This window comes from Balaenoptera acutorostrata, chromosome 8 (assembly GCF_949987535.1).
Source record: "Balaenoptera acutorostrata chromosome 8, mBalAcu1.1, whole genome shotgun sequence".
Lineage (NCBI taxonomy): Eukaryota > Metazoa > Chordata > Mammalia > Artiodactyla > Balaenopteridae > Balaenoptera > Balaenoptera acutorostrata.
This window is the reverse complement of record NC_080071.1, coordinates 39,589,206-39,612,346: the sequence shown is the minus strand read 5'-3', so window position 1 is coordinate 39,612,346 and position 23,141 is coordinate 39,589,206. Positions and strand designations below refer to the sequence as shown.

Genomic DNA, 23,141 nt, shown 5'->3' with positions numbered 1-23,141 from the left:
TTTATCCATTCATCTGTCGATGGACATTTAGGTTGCTTCCATGTCCTGGCTATTGTAAATAGAGCTGCAATGAACATTTTGGTACATGACTCTTTTTGACCTATGGTTTTCTCAGGGTATATGCCCAGTAGTGGGATTGCTGGGTCGTATGGTAGTTCTATTTGTAGTTTTTTAAGGAACCTCCATACTGTTCTCCATAGTGGCTGTATCAATTTACATTCCCACCAGCAGTGCAAGAGTGTTCCCTTTCCTCCACACCCTCTCCAGCATTTATTGTTTCTAGATTTTTTGATGATGGCCATTCTGACCGGTGTGAGATGATATCTCATTGTAGTTTTGATTTGCATTTCTCTAATGATTAATGATGTTGAGCATTCTTTCATGTGTCTGTAGGCCATCTGTATATCTTCTTTGGAGAAATGTCTATTTAGATCTTCTGCCCATTTTTGGATTGGGTTGTTCGTTTTTTTGTTATTGAGCTGCATGAGCTGCTTGTAAATCTTGGAGATTAATCCTTTGTCAGTTGCTTCATTTGCAAATATTTTCTCCCATTCTGAGGGTTGTCTTTTGGTCTTGTTTATGGTTTCCTTTGCTGTGCAAAAGCTTTTAAGTTTCATTAGGTCCCATTTGTTTATTTGTGTTCTTATTTCCATTTCTCTGGGAGCTGGGTCAAAAAGAATCTTGCTGTGATGTATGTCATAGAGTGTTCTGCCTATGTTTTCCTCTAAGAGTTTGATAGTGTCTGCCCTTACACTTAGGTCTTTAATCCATTTTGAGTTTATTTTTGTGCATGGTGTCAGGGAGTGTTCTAATTTCATACTTTTACATGTTCCTGTCCAATTTTCCCAGCACCACTTATTGAAGAGGCTGTCTTTTCTCCACTGTATATGCTTGCCTCCTTTATCAAAGATAAGGTGACCATATGTGTGTGGGTTTATCTCTGGGCTTTCTATCCTGTTCCATTGATCTGTATTTCTGTTTTTGTGCCAGTACCAAACTGTCTTGATTACTGAAGCTTTGTAATATAGTCTGAAGTCAGGGAGCCTGATTCCCCCAGCTCCATTTTTCGTTCTCAAGATTGCTTTGGCTATTCGGGGTCTTTTGTGTTTCCATACAAATTGTGAAATTTTTTGTTCTAGTTCTGTGAAAAATGCCAGTGGTAGTTTGATAGGGATTGCATTGAATCTGTAGATTGCTTTGGGTAGTAGAGTCATTTTCACAATGTTGATTCTTCCAATCCAGGAACATGGTATATCTCTCCATCTATTTGTATCATCTTTAATTTCTTTCATCAGTGTCTTATAATTTTCTGCATACAGGTCTTTTGTCTCCTTAGGTAGGTTTATTCCTAGATATTTTATTCTTTTTGTTGCAATGGTAAATGGGAGTGTTTTCTTAATTTCACTTTCAGAGTTTTCATCATTAGTGTATAGAAATGCAAGAGATTTCTGTGCATTAATTTTGTATCCTGCCACTTTACCAAATTCATTGATTAGCTCTAGGAGTTTTCTGGTAGCATCTTTAGGATTCTCTATGTATAGTATCATGTCATCTGCAAATAGTGACAGCTTTACTTCGTCTTTTCCGATTTGGATTCCTTTTATTTCTTTGTCTTCTCTGATTGCTGTGGCTAACACTTCCAAAACTATGTTGAATAATAGTGGTGAGAGTGGGCAACCTTGTCTTGTTCCTGATCTTAGTGGAAATGGTTTCAGTTTTTCACCATTGAGGACAATGTTGGCTGTGGGTTTGTCATATATGGCCTTTATTATGTTGAGGAAAGTTCCCTCTATGCCTACTTTCTGCAGGGCTTTTATCATAAATGGGTGTTGCAGGTTCATTTCTTATTTACCATCTTAATCCAAATCCCATATCTTGGTGGTGGATTGTTTTTTTAAGTTTGTTTTTGTTTCTGTGTGTGTGGTTTTTTTTTTCTGGGGGAGGGGGCTAGAAATAATCATTTTCTATACAATTAAATGTTTATGAGAGGTAAACCAGAGAATGACCATAACTGAACTGAATGCAGCCTGTTCATCTGAGGTTCTATAAATTTTATGTTCCCCAATTTCCTAGGAAGGAACATTTTGATTAAAATATGTGTGTGTGTGTGTATATATATATATATATTTATATTTATATATATAAGATTTTTTCCCCCACATCCCAGAGAGACTGATTATTTCTCTATGACAACCTCAGTTCTAATTTCAGGTGTTAATTTCATGAGACACAGGAGTTCTTAAATTGTTTGCATCTCTGGTCTGGTTATTAGGGCCTATAGTTTGCAAGTTTAAACCAGGAAAAAAAAATCAGCTTGAGGATGGTAGTTCTTAACCCTTAATGGTCATGAGAATCACCTGATGTGTTTGTTAAAAGGCCTGTGGCAGAGCCCCACCCCCACAGACTCTGATTTGGTAGGTGGGGAGGCGCTTAGGTATTTTTAATAAGCACCCCAGGTGATCTGATATAGAGAGTTCTCACTGCAAGAAATAATATCTCAGGTCTTTTATCCTTTAGTTTACTGTTTTTCTCTGAATCACTGTTATTACTTCTTCAAAGAATTAGACCAACTTATTTAGAGCATTAACTAAATTTGTAAGTACTATAGATAAGACTGAAATCCCTTTCGATTTAGAACACAACAGTGATCATTTTCTCAGGCAATATTTTCTGCTTTAAATCAGTCAGTCTCCATTAACTTTATAATCACTGTGTGGTTAGAAAGTATTTTACGTAAATTGGGACTTGAGCATGGCTGGAATTTGGAATCCCTGGCACCAATCCCCCAAGGACACCGAGGGACAGCTGTAGAGAACAGGTTTTCTCAACCTTGGCATTGCTGATTTATTTATTGATAAATCTTTGTTGTAGGGACTGTCTTGTGATTGTAGGTATTTAGCAGTATCATTGGCCTCTACCCACTAGATGCAGTAGCATCCCTCCCTCCCAGTTGTGACAGCCAAAAATGTCTCTAAATATTGCAAAGTATTCCCTAGGGAGCAAAATCGCCACCTGTTGAACATACTGCTGTAAAGGAAGGAAAAGATTCTGAGAGATTAAGTGACTTGATGAAGATCACACCCTTAGTAAGGAAAACGACAGACCTTGAGTCTGTCTTTCATATTTAGTGTTCTTTGCATTATGTATGACTACGTCATCTCTGTAATCATACTCAAAAATTCCATAGTAGTTCAGGCAATAAGACAATATGACAAATTAGAGAAACCCAAGTTTTAGGTACAGGGCATAAGAGAGACCGCATTTGGAACAGTACCTGTTACCTACCTAATTTAATGTCAACAAATCTACAATACCTAATATAAAAAGTGTTTTATATGTTCACTCAGTACATGCTAGCAGGGCACATACTAAATGTCACTTGTTGTTCTGGGCTCTTGAGAATATAGCACTGTCTTATCATACGGAACCTACATTCAAGTTGAGGAAAGAGGGAGTGGAGAGCAGTATAGGTAAGGCTTTCCGGAAGGGCCTCTCTGAGGAGATGACATTTAATCAGAGACCTTGAAATGATACGAAGGAGTAATCCAAGTAAAGGGCAATTCAGATCGAGGACACAGCAGTAGAAACACTCTGTGGCAGGAGCTTACTTGCCATGATAGAGGAACAGCAGTTATGTTGGCAGTGTTGGAGTTCAGTGAGCAAGTTAGGGAGTCAGGGGCCAAAACATGTCATGTGATTTTAGCCCAGAAAAAGGAACTTGAAGTTTGTTTTAAATATTATGTGAAATCATTGGAGAAATATTTGAGCAGATAATTGATTTATGTTTTTGAAAGATCACTAGCTATTGTATAGGGGATAGGGAGTAGGGACGAACAGTGAAATAGGAAGACAGGAAGCTAACAGAATGGAGGCAGCAGAAGTGGTGAGAAGTTGTCAGGCTTATGAGGTTGAGCCGGCAGGACTGGCTCTTGGAGGAGTCATGTGTTTAGCCTTAATGACTATTCAGGTGGGGAAAACTGAGAGAAGTAGGTTTGGGAGGCTGGAGAATCAGTATCTGTGGGGGCAGGTTAGTCATCCAAATGAAGATAGCTGTTAGACAGTTGGGTATCAGTATCTGGGGAAGAGGTCAGTGTTGAAGATATTATTAGTCTATAAGATGTTACTTAAAGGCGTGGGACAAGATGAAATCATCCAAACCCAATGAGTATTGGTTTAGAAGAAAAGAGCCTTTGGAAAGCTGAACCCTGGGTCACTCCTAAATTTAGAGGGCAAGGAGAGGAAGGAGAGCCAGCAGAAGAGGCAGAAAAGGATCTGTGTGGCTCAGGAAAGAAGTGAAAAAGGAGGGAGAGGTGGTCACCTTTGTTAAAATCAACTGAGAGGTCCAATAAGATAAAGACTGAGATTTTTTGATAAGAGTGGGAAGGACAAAATCCTGATCAGAGTGAATTAAAAAAAGAATAGGAAATAAGATAGAGTGAGTATAACGATCTCCTTTAAGGGAAGGTTTTTTATCTTTACATATATTAAAATGCACATATCTTAAGTATATATTTTGTTTTTTAGTAGAAGATGCAGTTTATTTGTACGCTGATGGGAATAATCCAGTTGAAAAGAGAAGATAATTGCAAGAACAAAGCCTTGCATAGGCAGCAGAGGTTAGTCTATAGATTGCAGTGGAGCAGTTGGCCTTAGAATCAGGCAGAGTTCCTTCATTATTTTAGCAGGGAGGGCAGAGCCTAGGGCTACAGAAGCAGGGAAGGTCATAGATTTGTCTGTGAGAGGATGAAAGAGTTCTCTTCTGATGGCATCGTAGTGAATTATGAAGTTGGATTTTTGGCTAGAGTGAAGAGGTGAAAGGGAGTTGGAGATTTAAGAAGTGAAAAAAACATATCATAAGAATAGGGAGGTGAAATAACTAGAGGAATAAATAGGGTTTCTGAAGACCCATTTGAGGTTATTTGGTCACAACTTTAAAAAGACACCTATCCACATAGTTGATTTGATCCAGCCACCTTCAGCTGCTGGAGGCACACAGCAGGCAGAGAAACCAGGTCTGAGGTTTTGTTTGTTCAAATAGAAGTACAGTTAATACACAATATTATATAAGTCTCAGGTGTACAATGTAGTGATTCACAGTTTTTAAAGGTTATACTCCATTTATAGCTATTATAAAATATTGGCTATATTCCCCATGTTGTACAGTATATCCTTATGGCTTATTTTATACCTAATAGTTTGTACCTCTTAATCCCCACCCCCTGTCTTGCCCTCCCCCCACTCCCTCTCCCCACTGGTAACCACTAGTTTGTTCTCTATATCTGTGAGTTTGCATCTTTTTTATTATATTTTCTAGTTTGTTGTATTTTTTTAGATTCCACATTTATATGGATTATCATACAGTATCATATAGATTTATCTTTTTCTGACTTATTTCACTTAGCATAATGCCCTCTAAGTCCATTCATGTTGCTAAAAATGTCAACATTTTGTTCTTTTTTATGACTGAGTAGTAGTCCATTGTGTGTGTGTGTGTGTGTATCCCACATCTTCTTTATCCATTCATTTGTAGATGGACACTTAGATTGCTTTTATATTTTAGCTATTGTAAATAGTGCTGCTATGAACATTGGGGTACATGTATATTTTTGAATTAGTGTTTTTTGGGTTTTTTTGGATATAAACCCAGGAGTAGAATTGCTGGGTCATATGTTAGTTCTATTTTTAGTTTTTCGAGAAACCTTCGTACTCTTTTCCACAGTGGCTGCACCAAGTTACATTCCCACCAATAGTGTACAAGGGTTCCCTTTTCTCCACATCCTTGCCAACATTTGTTGTTTGTGTTCCTTTTGATGATAGCCATTCTGACAGATGTGACGTGACAGGTGTGAGGTGGTATCACATTATGGTTTTGATTTGCATTTCCCTGACGATTAGTGATGTTGAGAATCTTTTCATGTGCCTGTTGGCCATCTGTATGTCTTCTTTGGAAAAATGTCTATTCAGGTCTTCTGCCCATTTTTTAATCAGGCTGTTTATTTTTTGATGTTGAGTTATGTTGGCTGTTTATGTAGTTTGGATATTAACCCCTTATTTGTCATATCATTTCCAAATACTTTCTCCCATTCAGTAGGTTGTAATTTTTGTTGGTTTCCTTTTTGGTGAAAAAGCTTTTATGTTTCATTAGGTCCCATTTGTTTATTTTTGCTTTTATTTCCTTTGCTTTAGGAAACAGATCCAAAAAAATATTGCTGTGATTCATGTCAGAGAGTGTTCTGCCTATGTTTTCCTCTAGGAGTTTTATAGTATCTGGTCTTACATTTAGGTCATTAATCCATTTTGAGTTTATTTTTGTATATGGTGTTAGAGAATGTTCTAATTTTATTCTTTTACATGTAGTTGTCTAGTTCTCGCAGCACCACTTATTGAAGAGACCGTCTTTTCTCCATCATGTATTCTTGTCTCCTTTGTCATAGATTGACTACAAGTGCATGAGTTTATTTCTGGGCTCTCTATTCTGTTCCATTGATCATGGGTCTTTTTTTGTGCCAGTACCATACTGTTTTAATTACTGTAGCTTTGCATTCTGAAGTTAGGGAGGCTGATTTCTCCAGCTCTGTTTTTCTTTCCCAAGATTGTTTTGGCTGTTGGGTTCTTTTGTGTTTCCATACAAATTTTAAAATTGTTGTAGTTCTTTGAAAAATCCCATTGGCACTTTGATAGGGATTGCATTGAATCTGTAGGTTGCCTTGGGTAGTATGGTCATTTAAACAATATTGATTCTTCCAATCCAAGAATATGGTACATCTTTACACCTGTGTCGTCTTCAACTTCTTTCATCAGTGTCTTATAGTTTTCTGAGTACAGGTCTGTTACCTCCTTAGGTAGGTTTATTCATAGGTATTTTATTCTTTTTGATACAATGGTAAATGGGATCGTTTCCTTAATTTCTCTTTCTGATAGTTTGTTTTCAGTCTATAGAAGTGCAACAGATTTCTGTAATCAATTTCATATCTTGCAACTTTACTGAATTCATTGATGAGCTCTAGTAGTTTCCTGGTGGTGTCCTTAGGATAGTCTATGTATAGTATCATGTCATCTGCAAACAGTGACAGTTTTACTTCTTCTTTTCCAATTTGGATTCCTTTTATTTCTTTTTCTTCTCTGATTGCTGTGGCTAGGACTTCCAAAACTGTTTTGAATAAAAGTGATGAGAATGAGCATCCTTGTCTTGTTCTTGATCTCAGAGGAAATGCTTTCAGCTTTTCACCATTGAGTATGATGTTAGCTGTGAGTTTTTCATATATGGCCTTTATTATGTTGAGGTTTGTCTCCTCTATGCCCACTTTCTGGAGAGTTTTTCTCATAAATGGATGCTTTTTCTGCATCTGTTCTTCATTTTGACATGTGAATCTGATGAAAGGAAAGAGAGCAGGGCATGAGCATGGGTTGTGCCCTGGGAGGTGGTTATAGCCTCTGACAAAGGGTAGAAGTGAGGACATGAGGCTCCTGAGTGCTGGACAGTAGAACATGCTGAGATCAATGGATTGGTGGACCTCATGGGGCTGTAGGAGCAGACATAAAGGATGTGAATTGGAGAGTCAGCAACTGGTGATCAGAGAATGGGATTCTTGAAATTAAGATTTGGGGGCTGTATAGTAGTATATGATAATGACAAAATTTTGTGTCTGTTGGAGTAGGTAGCTGAGGTGGGGTGAGGACAGGATAGTTGGAAGTGAGGGAGGGAGTCAAGGAACTAAGAGTTCAGTGTTGATTGGATGTCTACACAGTGGAAGTAAGGAAGAAGGCTGGCACTGAGAGGAAGTTCGGGAAAGTCCGCTAACTCTGAGATGAGGGCATGCAACAGAAAAGGTTGGCAGGATGTAATCCGACTACATGCATTTCACAGGAGATGTGGTTTTTGAGAGAAAGAACAGAAGAAATGGTTTGGAAATAGTAATGAGGAGTGAGGCAACCATCTCCCCCACCTCCAGGCTTGTGGTAGGTTGGCTGTATAAACAAAAACAGCCATCAGAAGGGCTGCAGTGCTAACTGCTTCCTCTGAGGGTGACAGGTTTCACATACAACAGGAAAGAGAAGTGGACATTTAGAGGCCAGGATGAGCAAATAGATCTTGCTATTGGCAGGAGTGAATTCCAGGGATCGCAGTGGAAGGATTTGGGCGCTGGGGACTTTTCGTCCTCAATTTAAATAATTTTGCTTTAGAAAACTCTCATATATGTTACTTAGTATATCTGGAGATATTGTAAAATGTATTCTTCAGGAACTGATTTGATCCTTTATTTACTTTACAACGTCTATATTACAGGAATGGTTTGCAGTTTATGTGGAACTTAATCAGCAAATTGCAGCACTCTTAAATGCTGGGGATGAGGAAGATCTTGTGGAACTGAAGTCGCTGCAGCAACAACTTAGTGATGTTTGTTATCGACAGGCCAGTCAGTTGGAATTTAGGCAGAATCTCTTACAAGCAGCTCTTGAATTTCATGGTGTTGCCCAAGATGTAAGTGTCTACTCTGACTGCTTTTCTTTTCTTCAAATTATCTGAATACTTATCTGCACATCATTTTTGCAGGTTTGCATGTCTCCTAATTATTTTTCTGGAACAATAAAATTTACTGGTGGGGGAAATAAGATAAACTTCCTTGATTTTTTAAAAAATTTTAAGTCATTCTGCATGCAACTAAACTTTTTTTTTTTTTTTTTGTCTAAATAGAGTGTCCCAACCTCTTAGATATATTTCATTTGGATAGTTTTTCAATCTTCATGCTTTATAACATAGATTGAAATGGAAGTTTCAATACTTTTTAACATTCTGCTGACCTGGACATACTTTGTCTTCCTGGTGCATGCATCTGTGTGTTCTGTCATTCAGATAACATGTATTCTAATTATTTGTCCTTGTCTTTTAACAGCAGAGTCTTTTTCAAGTATAATTGTGATAACTTCATTAGATATAAACCTCATTAATCATTAAACACTTTAGATGCTGATTACATCAGGGTTATCTCTTTGGTGTCCCTCTGCTTTAGTTGTCTCAGCAGTTGGATGGCTTATTAGGGATGTTGTGCGTAGATGTAGCACCAGCTGATGGAGCATCGATTCAGCAAACTTTAAAACTGCTTGAAGAGAAGCTGAAAAGTGTTGGTAAGCAGATTTTAAAAATGCTGAAACATAAGGGTTCTTTTTTTAAAAAATATCACTACCATGGTTAGACAAGTCAACTTACACTGATCTAATTATAATTATTTACAGGGAACATAGGAAAAATTGGTATAAAAAAGGCTTTATTCCCTTAAAGGGTGTAATTTATGCTACAGTTTTTATTTTTCATTGTTGGTCAGTCACCCTTCCTTCACAGGGCCTTTAGCCTTTCTTGTTTACCCAGCCGAATCTACAGGTGCTATGTCTTGCGTATTCTATGAGCAGTTATTTGTAGTGCATGCATAAACTGTAATTAGCTGTGAAGTGTTCTGTGGTAAACCCTGTATGCCCCAAACTGTGTTTTATGCAATGATTTTTGTTGTTGCTATATCCTAACCTTGTGAAAAAATAGTTGGTTTGGTTCTATGCATTTGTTTCTCCAAACTGGGAATACTGCCGAGGTTACATACTCTCCAAGGAGAGGATGGTCCAGTTTCATTAAGCTAGTACCCTTACTTGACACCAAGGCTTTTTACATTTTACTACAGTAGGAAATACAGTGAATTTCCCTAGGACGTGACTGGGAGAGGTGGATAGTGGATGTGAAAATGGGAGGGGGGTTGTATTGAGTGGGACAGGAGGGCAAAGGAGAATGGAGGAGAGGAAAGCAGTAACTGAAGGCAGAGATTTAGTGGAAAATGGTGACATGTGATTGAACCAATTTAATTAATTTTGAAAAGGACTTGAGCGAATGGGTTTGAAAAATCACGTTTGTATTGGCATTTTACTTGCTTACAGTCTTCGTTATTTTTAACAGATGATATGAGTAATACATGTTTAGTATTTAATATGCCAAATGAAATTTATTTCAAAATGTCACAAGTTTTCTTAAACCATATTTTTCTTTTAAAAATGCTAAAAGAATTCTGGTATATGTACCTAATTTAGAGTTTTGTAAACATATCCTAAGTGTTGCTTCTCGTTGGGTGTAAGCTGGACAGCACCTATACTCAAAATGTTCAGTGTCCTTTTACAGTGAGAATACATTGCTTGAATATTTTAATGTCTTGTAACTCATATGTTTTTTGAACAAAATATTTGCCTTTTTCTCCTAAAAATTGGACTACATAAAAACAGAAAGGAAAAAATTGAAAATCTTATCAAAATAGAAATTCTCACACTTCCTATTTACAGTTTTGAAAAGTAATTGTTATCTATGGAAATTCACCTTTTGGAAATTCTCTTTAGGGAGAATTTGAATGAGAGGGAGCTCCAGTTTGAGCCACATTTAAAGGGGTTTTATTGATCGAAATATTCAGAGGGCTCCATCCCAAAGTATTTTAATGTACCAAGTTGTTATACTTGGAATCCAAGTACAGTATCTGCTAGAGGATTTACTTAAGGGAGGGAAAGCTTCTCTGGTTTAAGAGATTAAATATAGTAACTTTTGTTTTAGATGTAGGATTGCAAGGTTTGCGTGAAAAAGGTCAAGGTCTTCTGGATCAGATCTCCAATCAGGCATCCTGGGCCTATGGAAAGGATGTAACCATTGAAAATAAAGAAAATGTGGACCACATACAAGGAGTGATGGAAGATATGCAGCTTAGGAAACAAAGGCAAAGTTTGACTGTTCATGTTAATTTTTGCTAAGACAACCTAATATTAATTAAAATGAAGAGTGATATAATTATATTTTCCATACAAAGTAAAAATTCTTACCTGTTATATAGTAGGCATGTAGTAGGTTTTTGGTGAATGTAATGATTATTGTATATAATTGTACTAACAAATAATGGCAGTTTGTTCAATTAATGGGTACATTTTCCCTTTTTACTCAGTGGTAAAAATTTCAGTTCCACTCAAGTACATCACATTCCATATCCCCAGTGTAGCCTATGACTCTTCTATCTTTTAAGAAAACTCTTTTTGGAGAATTTTGCTTTTCCATTTTCATTTAGTTTAGAGTTGCTATTAAATGTCATTTACATTGATGTGTTTCTTCATCTAAACGTCTCAGAAATTTTCATGCATCCATTGTTCTCATATTTGCTATAGAAGGATTAGACAATAAACTCTGGGTAAGATGATGTTTAGTTTCCTTTGATGTAGAACTAGGAATTTAAAGGGTTCTTTGAAAACTCAGTTTGCAATAGCAATTGCAGAGTATTGCAAGGTAAAGGATTAAATTAACATATGCTAGTATATATAGACTAGCATGGTTGTGTGAAATCTTTGTACACTTAGAAATTCTAAGGTCATCAACAAAAACCTCACAGAAACTCTTCCCCTATATCATAGAGAAAATAGTCATTAGACAGAAATTCCTTCTATCCTCATATCTGCAAACGTATCCATTTCATTATTTATTCTCATCACAAAGATGATACATGTCTGCTCTTATCAAAGCCATGTGTCCCCATCATCTTCTCACTCCGTCAATTCCCATTCTCTACTCTAATCCCTGCCTTTCATTTAAATGCTTAAATCTCTCCTATTAAAAAAAAATTAGACAATTACACACATGCATATACCTTCAACCCTTTGTCTTCTAGCCCTAGAATTCTCCTTTCTGACAGCTGTCATTGATGGTCTAATCTGCACTCATACTTCCTCACTGCCTCTAGTTACTTTTCATCCCTTCTCAGTCTCCCCTCTCCCCTCACCATTTCACTGAACATACTCTTACTGATGTCACAAGTGACTTTGTAGTTGCCACGTGTAATAAATGCTTGATCTTGCTCAAAATCCAGGGAATACTTTTGGTCCTGACATTGCTTGACCACTCTGAATAGAATTAGGCACAAATGACTTTTTCTTTCTTCTTCAAACTTCCTGACAACCTTGTCTTCTTTGAAAACACCCTTATGAGTCTCCTCCTGGCACTCTGTTTCTTCTTGGTTTTCTTCACTGATTTCTTGTCCTCTAGCTAATTTCACTGCTTTCAGGGTTTGTTCTGAGGCCAAATTCTCTTCTCACTCTTTGTCTTCTCCCTACTTTAATGACTTTCTTTAATATGACCGTGATTGAGTAGTTATGACTCTGACCCAGACCCCTCTCCTGTATGTTAGACCCGTAGTTCCTCTTACTTACTGAATGTCTCCACCTGGATGCCCCATACACTACTCAAAAAAACTACTATGGACAGATGAGAATCATTCTCCTCCAAAACTTGGCTCTTCTCCTTTAGTTTCCTATCCAGGTTGAAAGTACCATCAGCTACCAAACTTGGAATTTATCCCAAGGATTTATTAAAATCCTTACTCTTCCTCATCCCTTACAGCCTCATCAAATGCCCAAGTTCTGCTGTCTCTGAATCATGAACACTTCTTTCTTCCCGATCTTAGCTGCCTCTGGCATTGCTCGTCTACAGTCTGTTGTGCAAGAGCGCAGTCTTTTGTAAAGCGCACATCTAATCCCCAGCTTCCTTGTATAAACCCCTCTCAGTGACTTCCTATTTTCTCAGATGAAGTTCAGTTTCCTTGGAATAGTGTAGGAGATCCTTCATAATCCAGTCCTGCATAATCTTACCTCCTTTAATTTTTCTACAAAACCACACACTTGTTTTCACTTTCCTGAACGCATCATGCTATTCCATGCATCCATGACTTAGAATACATCTTTCCTTGTTTTCTGCCGAGTGGATTCCTACTTATTCTTTAAGACTCAAGGGTACTTATCCTTGGAAGCCTTTTTAGATTTCTAAGGCAAGTTTGTTACTTGTTCCTCCCTGTTCTCATACAGCTCCACAGTAGTGTTTATCACATTGTTTATTTAAAAGTGCATCTCCCCAAATGAGACCATCTTAATAGTAGAGACCATGTCTTATCCTTTTCAAGCACATTATTCATACCTGACAATATGTGTTGAATATGTGTATGATATCATCTTCATCACTGAAGTGTCTTACATTGTCTTTTAGCTTCAGATTGTAAAAATACTTACCATGATTACTTCCCTTCAGTCCCTTGTAGAATTATTTAACCAAGTTGCACTTTAACAATATGTTATGGGCTTTTGTTGAGGGCATCCTTGTGACAATGACTTACCTATTGTTATCAGGTTTCCTTAAGAATATCAACTATAGTGGAGTCCAGTGCCTCATGGGTAGCTTGTTATTGGTATTTGGTACTGCAGTGAGTTTCTACCTTCCCATCTAAAGTCCATGGAATTGCATGGGAATGAAGGGAATCAGAATGAAGGGATCAGAGCTGAGCTAGATCAAGTCAGCTTAAAATTGTAATCTGTATATTATCCAGGCAGACCACAGTAAAATTTAAGAATACTGTGAATTGTGTTTCTCTCCACCCAGAGATCAACAGAATTTTTTTTCTTAAGAACATAGATGGAGGTTTTTTTTAAATTCAAAATTAGATATTACTCTGGGTTATGTATAATGTAATGAAAAGCTTTATTTTTTTTTTATTCCCTTGGAGCATCATTCTCTAAATTAGTATTTTAGAAACTTTACATTTTTATCTTTGAAGGTTGTTTAATGCTAATTGGCAGTTGATATTGCTTTGGGTTTTAGTGTACTGCTGTGTTTGTGCTTTGCTTCAGTATTTTGCAGAATCCATACTATACTCAGAAGGGTTTGTGATTTAGTACCATTCAGGTATTTTAAGGTTTTGATATAACACAGATACAGATATCCTTAAAATTCTTACAAATCAATACAAAATAGTTACAGTCTCCATAGTGTAGGACTGAGTATTTTAGTATACTGTAAAACACGTGTGCCGGGTGGTGGTGGTATACTAGTTATCAACAAAACTGAAATGTCCTAAACTTATGTTTGGATTTATTAGATGTGAAGACATGGTAGATGTGCGAAGATTAAAGATGCTTCAGATGGTGCAGTTGTTTAAATGTGAAGAAGATGCTGCCCAGGTAAAGATCAATCAGGCACATTATGCGCTTGTCTTTTCTTAGAAGATTGATTTCACCTAACTATAAACAAAAGTGTACTTTCCATGGTCCTAAGCAAGTAAATTCATTAAGTCAGATTCTAGTTTATCCTGTCAAAATAATAAAGTTTTGTATTCCCACTTACCTTACTGGTCTCATTTTTTTTAAATTTATTTTAATTTATTTATTTTTGGCTGCATTGGGTCTTCGTTGCTGCGCACGGGCTTTCTCTAGTTGCGGCGAGTGGGGGCTACTCTTCGTTGCTGTGCGCGGGTTTCTCACTGCGGTGGCTTCTCTTGTTGTGGAGCACGGGCTCTAGGTGCGTGGGCTTCAGTAGTTGTGGCACACGGGCTCTAGAGCGCAGGCTCAGTAGCTGTGGCACACGGGCTTAGTTGCTCCGTGGCATACGGGATCTTCCCGGACCAGGGCTCGAATCCGTGTCTCCTGCATTGGCAGGTGGATTCTTAACCACTGCACCACCAGGGAAGCCCTTACTGGTCTCATTTGACTTATCTTCTCAATGAAATTCTCTATTGAGCTAGAAATTGGGATTATTTATTATTTATTACTGTTGATTTGGTTGTCAGTTACACATCCCAGGATGAAGGCTGGTGTAGCTTATTGCTTTTTAACACACGAGAAGGTTTTGCAGCTAGATAAACAGTTTGCTATCTTTGTGCAGTTAGCATCAAAGAACATGATTCCAGCTTGACATAGACGAAACTTAACGATTTTAAGTAGCAACATAAATCTATAATGAGATTCCAATAAGATTGTATTACATAAACACATGATGTTCTATTAATATAAATCTTGTGATGTTAATTTTAAATGAGTGCTTCTCTTTAATAGGTCTTGTCTTCGGATTTTTAAAAATTTTGAGTGGGAGGAGAGGTCATTAATTCATTCAGCTTGGCATTGAATGAAATAAACTATTAAGGTTATAACTAATGGATTAATTAATCACATGCTAGTAATCTTTCTTTATATAAATATGATGTTTTGATATAAGAGTTTATAAAGAGTTATGAACCCAGCTTCACTGTTATTTATTTTCATTTAGGCAGTAGAATGGCTAAGTGAACTTCTGGATGCTCTTCTTAAGACCCACATCAGATTGGGTGATGATGCTCAGGAAACGAAAGTCCTACTGGAGAAGCATAGAAAATTTGTTGATGTTGCACAGGTGCAGAACTGGTTATCTTCCTTTTCTACAAGCTCTGTGTTTGCATAGCTTTCTGCGTGATTGTAATGTCACTCAACCTTCCAAGTCCAAGAAGATTGGTTACGTTAATCCAGAAGTATTACAGAACTAAGAAAATGTCAGCTGGTGAATCAAAACTAGCCTGCATAAACTTGAGAGGGTTTATGTTTTCCTGAACACAGGTTCTGTATGCTTCCTCTGATATATGGTATATATTATGACATTTTTAGGCAGTAACTGTTCATTCACGAAAGTAAATCAGTAAATGACAAACCCTAGTTTCTGTATCTCACTAGTGTTAGCATAACAGCACAGATTTTTTTTTTTTTTTTTTTGCATGTGAAAAGTATCTTAATTTATTTTCCCTAACTATTGAGTTCACATTGTAACAGTGTGGTTTCCTGTATGGAATATAAAGTGCCCACTTGCCACCCATTCGTTTTGATCAATGAGTGAGCAAACTTTTTTTTTTTTTTTTGTGGGATGGGGGGTCATGGTTGAGCAGACCGAGGTGGGGAAAACAGAGTAAGAGAGGGAAGCCAGACAAGAAATAAACTTAATAAAAATTAACTGAAAGTATTGCTTCCCCTTTATTATTTATGCATGCAGACAATTTGTAGCAATAAGTGCCAGTGGACTTATTCATTATTGATTTCTAGTAGTGTTGCTTAATTGTAACCACAGTCCTCCTGCACACTTTCCCATCCCTCTTTTCAGAATTCTTTTATTATAATTTCATGTTGACTTCTTCTTTTTTAGAGCACTTATGACTATGGAAGACAGTTGCTACAGGCCACAGTTGTGCTGTGCCAGTCTTTGCGCTGCACCTCTCGATCATCTGGGGATACACTTCCTCGACTGAACAGAGTATGGAAACAATTTACAATAGCATCTGAAGAGAGGGTACATAGGCTGGAAATGGCTATTGCATTTCACTCAAATGCTGAAAAGGTTCGATTTTTTAAAAATGTAGTTTCAGTAGTGTTTGTACGTTTAAAATGTGTTAACCTTGTAATTTTGTTATTAGTCTGTTTTTTAAAAATTTATATTAATTCCATTGTTTAAAGCTTGTTTAGATATAATGTATTGTCTTAGAAAGTTCAAATCAGATTCTTAGTAAGCCATACCAGTGCTAGAGTACTCTGGTTAGAGGAGTTGAAACTATCCAGTAGTCCTCTCTCAGCAGCACGTCTCTCCTCACCAGACCTGATGCCCAGAATGTACTGTTTGTTCTTTCAGGTGTCATGACTCCCATCTGTTTCATTATGCCAGGAAAGGAAACTTTGCTTTGGCAACTACTACTGATTGTCATAAATGTTTTAAAAGGTCATTTGTGATTTTTATAATGTTTAGAGACTGTCCAGCTAAAATTATGAGAGTAAGGATAAAAATAAAACCTTTTTTTTTTCATGTGTTATCTTTAAAGATTCATTCTAGAATTTATTATTTAATGAATTCATTAGTCCCAGAAACCAAAAATGAAATATGCAGGCAAATTTTCAATAGAACCTTTTTCTCAACTGCACAGTGAAGATTTATAGCACCCGAGCCTTATATTTCCATTCCAAAGAGGAGTCTTACTAAGTAGTTAACTTTGTTTTGATCTCTTAACAATCACAGTTTATATGTAGGGAATGTTCAATACAATTTAAGATATGAGAAACCTAATATGTAAATGTGATAGCCTTAGTCTGTAGAACAGAAGAGAAATTGCCAGGAACCTCAGGAATTAAGCAGTTTCTGTCTGTGTTATGCAGTACATCTGTTAGGAAATGTCCACAGTTAACTCTTTCTGAGCTGGTCACTGAACTCAACAGGTCAGTGTTTTAGTGTAAAATGGGCCTAGTGATGATGAATGAAAGTACACAAAATGGCTTGACTTGTTTATCTGCTGATTGTTTTAATGAAAACTTTTTATTGAAGTATAGTATTAACATAGAAAAGTGTACAGCTCAAATGTTCTGCTCACTGAATTTTCATAGAGTGAGCATGCCTGTGTAATCAGTGCACTGTTCAAACAACAGAACGTTACCAGCACCCCAGAGGCTCTCCACCCTCTTTTAATCACACTGCTTCTGCTGCCCATCCTGGGGTGGCCACTGGCCTGATTTCTAACACCACTGATAACTTTTTAGGATCGTGCTTTAAAAATGTATCTGCAAGGACGTTTTAAAACCTAGATCTTTTTAAGAAGTTAGGTAAGAATGAATATGGTTGAGACTTTTTTTCATAGATAATTAATGTTCTTATTTCCTCTGGTACATGGCCTTTATCATGCTTATAATAAACTCTATTTAAGGTTATTTTATTGTGCCAACCTATGTAAAGCCCAAGCCTTTTGTTATCAGATGTTATTTTTCTTTTGAGTGTGTTGTATTTTATACCAGTAAGCATAAATATAACCACAACTATAAGCAAATTGTATAGCAAATGATAGTGACTGGGAAAATATTTAAATTGAATCTAGAATTTTACAATATGAAAATGTCCTTTATGAGTAATGCTGAAGTAATAAACATAATTGGATTAAGTAAAGTATAATGCAAAAGAAGTTGTAAAAATAAATACTTTCTTCTGCCCCAAATTTTGCTGGTTTTTTTCTTGTAGGTAATTTTTTAAAATTAGAATTATTATTTTAAATCTGGAGTGTATCTTAGACTCATAGCACATCTCAATTTGGGACTAGCCATACTTCAAAAGCTCACTAGCCACATGTACCTAGTGGCTACTATGTGTGGGTCTGTACTTGTAGACTTAACTATTACAAATCATAGCATTTTTTTTCTTTCTTTCCTTATTTTCTTTTGTACCATTTAAATTTAAATGCTAATAGTTAAGGAAAAAATAATATCAAGGACTGCAGAACTTCCTGTGTTTGAATTAAAACCTTATCAATTTACATCTTTTTTTGTTGTTATTTTTATTTCATTTGTATGCTTACATCATTTAACTCAGGTCAGCGGATCACTTTTTAAAATAGCTATAAAGTTTCTAGCTAGGTAATCACATCAGTTATGTGTTTGTACTCTGAGTATATATTGTTACGTATTTATATTTTCTTTCATTTTTGAAGTCTGTAAGCTCTTTGAGGTCAAAATCTGTATCTCATTCATATCCCAAGCTGCTACATAAACATAAAGTAAGTATTCAATAAATAGTTACTTAATGAATGAAAGAATACTACTTTTTAAGCACAGTTTGAGCTTAGATTCCAAATAGTAGTCTAGTATTATTTTTTTCTTGGAAATCACTATAAACCTCTTCATACTCCAGTTATATTATTAGTAGGGATTGTGTATTTCATTTTGTTTGAATTTCTTGGGCCAGCTTTGATCAGTCTTCTATAATGGCATACATGAAGATGCTAAGAACAGAACAAAAACACCTTCAATCTACTAAATTTGCATGAACTTGATTCCTTTTCTGTGTCTCTTGATTGATGTTGCACTTTTATTTGTTACAGATTTTGCAAGACTGTCCAGAAGAGCCTGAAGCTATTAATGATGAGGAGCAATTTGATGAAATTGAAGCAGTTGGGAAATCCCTTTTAGATAGACTAACTGTTCCTGTGGTTTATCCTGATGGGTATGGTGCATGTTCTTATAATTTGGTTTTTATCAGTAAGGTCTTAAAGGGATATCAAGAGAAGAAAGTCTGTTTCTTAAAAGTCCTAGTAAATTAGCTTTGGTTCACATTTTCAATTTCTACAAAAAATTAGTTTAAAATGAAAAGAAATCCATACTGGGCTCTTAACAACAGTAGCAATTGGTACTTGCTGCTGTCAAATGTATTGCTCTTGATAGCTTGTTGTAGAATAAAGATCATTGACTAGGTTGACATTTTGGGTTCTTGCCTTGACTATGATGGTAAGGAGTTGGGTGACTTTGGGCTTCATTCATGGAAGGGATGGGGAGGGAACTAATGTTTAGTAACTTAAAATATATACCAAGCCCCAAGTTAAACACTTCACCTTAATTACTTTTGACCAGGGCAAGAGCAGTATGATTATTTTGATTTACAAATGAAGAAACTAAAGCTCAGAAAGATTAAGTAAGGTCCTCATGATTTCACAGCTTCTAAGTGGAATTAGAATATAGTTTCAGGTCTGTCTGGCACCAGATCTGTTCTCTTTTCACTGTGCTGTATGGAGGCCTAATTTCTTCATTTGTAAAATGATGGGGTCGTGATTCTCACATTCCTTTCCATTTCAAAAGTTAATGATAAAAATAAGAAATAGCCTTGTGAAAATAAACAGACCAGTAAATGAATCAGAAGGAGCTTTATCTACAAGGAGCTAGACCTTCTCAGTAAAAATAATTTAGAGGTAATCCAGAGGATGTTTAATTAAAACACTAGAGAAACCAAACCATTGAATACAGGTATCCTTACATTGTAACATAGTGTAATGGGTACAATTGTGGACTCTGGAACCAGATTTGTTGGGTTTAAATCTCAGCTCCGCCACTTATGAGCTATGACATCTTGGGCAAGCCACTTAACCTTTCCGTGCCTCAATTCCCTCATCTAAAAATAGGGATATATTTTCCATACCTCCTCAGGTTACAAGAGCGGGGGAATTAAATGAGCTAAATGTATATAAACTACTTAAAACAATTGTGACACATGGTAAGTGCCACTACTACTGTGTCATGAACTTCAAATGATTATTTGGAATTGATATTGAGAAGATATAACTTTATGCCCATGAACAAATACTATTCATAGTCTGTACTTAGATAATCTCTAGTCATACCTAAACTTGAACAATCAGAAGTAGCTTAAAGTCATGTATATCTCCAATGTATAAAAGAGAATAAAACCTAAAAGTTTATAAATTCAGCTGGTAACAGCATTAGTAGGGTGCTTCTGGTTGTTCCATTCCAGGACACCCCCCCCGACCCCGCCAAAATCTCATTTCTGTGTTTCATAACCAGTTGTCATAAAGTCGGTCTCATTCTACTTAAGTCATCCTAGGAGCATATACCCCTGGTATTTTTGCTTGGGCATCTCCTCCTGTGTTCTACAAATAGTTCATGTGTCATTTTCATTTTTAAGATAAAAGAGTAAGTTAGAGCTGTATATTCAAATTTCACAACTTTAATATTTGCAATTATTATTTCATTCCCTTTTATATGATAATTTGTTTATGCTGTATAAAGTTTGACAGTAAGCTTAGTCAGATTTATCTTTTGTAACATTCTCCTAGAACAATAAAAGAAATTAGGTGGTCTCTCTGGATTCACTGCTTGAAGACCCAGGTTCAAATTCTGTTTTTTCCACTGTGTGATCTTAGTCATTTAATTTTCTAGGTCTTAGTTTTCTGATCTAAAAAATGAAGAGCTTAACCAGATTATTTCCAAGAACTCTTAGAGCTCTAAAAGATTCTGTGACTCTGAATACTGTGTCTTTGCCGATAGGATAAAATTAAATAATTTTACCTATTAACATCCCAAATGATGGCTTTAACATTAAATGGATATTTTACTTGTTAGCTATATTAGACAGCTGGTGTCCGTAGCCCTTAGCTCTGAAGTACACATACAGATTTTATATTTGTGTATGCTTATGGGCCCCAAGCTAAAAGTATAACATTTATACTGTTGCATTGTTTTGTTTATTTGTTGAATTGTTTGGTTTATTGAGATTATCATAAGTGTACATGATAGGACATTTATACTTCTAATAAATTTTTCTCAACATGTCTTAATATATATTATGCCATTTTTAAAAATGTTTCTCCTACCAAATTGCTACTCAAAGGTAAACAGTATGGTCTGCAAAAGAACTAACACCATACCACGTAGGTAACTTTTATGGTAATTTTTGCTTCCTTTTGCATTCACTACAGTCAATGGATTTGTATTAATCTGACTAGGCTTTTTCTGTTTTGATTTTTAGAACTGAACAATATTTTGGGAGTCCAAGTGACATGGCTTCTACTGCAGAACACATCAGAGACAGGATGAAACTAGTTAGTCTCAAAAGGCAGCAGCTGAGACATCCCGAAATGATGACTACAGAGAGCTAATAGCTGCCTTCTTCCCGCAGATCTGCAGTTCATAATCCCACATGTCGTTGGCATACTGCAGCATTAGCTACGATATGTTAAGATGCATTTCACAGCCAGGATAAGCCTCATTTCTTTCCATTACACACTTCTCTCCACATGTTAACATCTTGTAACTACCAAGCAGAATTATTTAACATGCTTTGAGACCATAGACTCCAAGTATCTTAAAAGAAGGAACTGTAAACATTGCACTGAAAACTTGCTTTAAAGCTTTACCTGACCTGTCAGTTTGTAGATGAATAACTGATAATAAGCTTTGAATGGTGCTAATAAGAGTTTAGAACTTCTCTCTATAAAAAATGGTTGCCCTTCCTCCCCAAGTGATGTAGTAAATTTAGACTATAGTTAAACTGTTATTAGTAGACAGTGGTGTCCTCAAAATTTTACTTTGTAATTCTCCTTCAAAATTGAGTATTTTTATTGTGTCAGTATGAAGAAAACCTTCAGATTTTTGATATATCATATTCATTAAAAAACATTTTCCTATTTGTATTGATAATGTATAAAAGTTGTTTGTGCTTAATAAAAGGATTCTTTTAAACATCTTATTTAATTTGGTGGTTATATCTATTTCCAAACATGAGTGCCTTATTTAAAAAAGGGCATTCTTAGCATTGTGAGGATGGTTTAGTATTTGTTTTTTCATGTTGGTTGCATGTATTTTAGCCAGGAAATTTATATGTAAGCATGTGTATATAATAAATAAGCATGTTTTATCATGAAAAATTATTGTGAAGAACAATTTAGATCTTTAAGAACTTATGAATAATGGAATACTATTTCTCATTTTTCTCTTCTTCAACTTGAAAAACGTTATCCAAATTATTAACTACCCTGAAGATATTTTGTTTCTGGGGGAGGAGGGCTGGGGAAGAATGCATACATAGTTACTTAAGTGTAATCCTTTATATCAGAGTAATCTTTCAGGAACTAAAATAGCAATTGTTAATAAAATTTAATTTCTCAAGATAGACTAGAAGCAAGATTCTGAAGTAGTATAATAACAAAAATTGTACAATTCTTTTAGAAATAAAATTTATAAAATGTTAGTGCTTTTAAGTTTATATTAAGTTTAAATGGTAAAAACATATAATTTTTTGTTAACTTTTATTTCAGAAAATGTTTTTGAGAAAGATTAAAAACAATTTGTAGTCTGTGATCAATACAAAATTATGCAAAGAATTGTATGCTGGTTCCTTTCATTGTCTACAGAAATGTTCGTGTATCTTCTAATGCAAAAAGCTCCCTCTGAGCCTGCTGGTTTCTCCAGCCTTCTTCACTGCCAGACTTCTTGGAGAAATCCATATCCATTGACCCTGCACCCTCATCACTCACTGCTCAGCACCTTGCAGTCTGGTTTTACACAGCCCTGCAATGCAGTGGTTCTCAATGGGCTCCCAGTTTCCAAATTGAATGACTTTTTTTTTCTCAGTCTGCATCCCTTATCCTTCTTTGCCTCTACAGCATTTATACCATTGAGCAACCTTTCCTAGACAGTGTCTCCTCCCTTGAAGATGTTATCCTCTGCTGTAACTGAGTCCAGTCACATAACTCTTACTTAAAATGCATCTACTAAAATGTGCTCTCTCTGATTCTGTCTTCAGAATGCTTCTGGAAGTATCTCATCCTTAGGGTTTCTATTTTATCCCAGTGTCCTGGGTTGCGTATCTGGTCCAAAATTCTAAGCCTGTACTTTCAGCTACCTACTTGACATTCCAACCTAGGTGAAGTTATTTATCATATTTTCCACCTTTCTCCTCTTGGAGTAATTTTGGTAAAAGATGCAGCCTTTTTTTAATAGTCAGACATGCCAGAAAATCTGGGGGCCACATTCAGCTG

General features: G+C 36.1%; 1 protein-coding gene across 6 annotated transcripts in view; it reads left to right on the top strand.

The window, feature by feature from the left end:
• Positions 1 to 21,850, top strand: part of SESTD1 (SEC14 and spectrin domain containing 1) — a 216,507-nt gene extending 194,657 nt beyond the window's left edge. For all 6 annotated transcript variants that reach the window (XM_057551166.1, XM_057551169.1, XM_057551167.1 and 3 more), the window contains 8 exons: positions 8,288 to 8,482; positions 9,012 to 9,126; positions 10,580 to 10,739; positions 13,929 to 14,010; positions 15,092 to 15,214; positions 15,992 to 16,183; positions 18,696 to 18,817; positions 21,131 to 21,850. In XM_057551166.1, the coding sequence (XP_057407149.1) occupies positions 8,288 to 8,482; positions 9,012 to 9,126; positions 10,580 to 10,739; positions 13,929 to 14,010; positions 15,092 to 15,214; positions 15,992 to 16,183; positions 18,696 to 18,817; positions 21,131 to 21,260 (1,119 nt within the window). In that variant the 3' untranslated portion in view covers positions 21,261 to 21,850. The remainder of the gene's footprint in view (positions 1 to 8,287; positions 8,483 to 9,011; positions 9,127 to 10,579; positions 10,740 to 13,928; positions 14,011 to 15,091; positions 15,215 to 15,991; positions 16,184 to 18,695; positions 18,818 to 21,130) is intronic.
• The last annotated feature ends 1,291 nt before the right edge of the window (positions 21,851 to 23,141 follow it).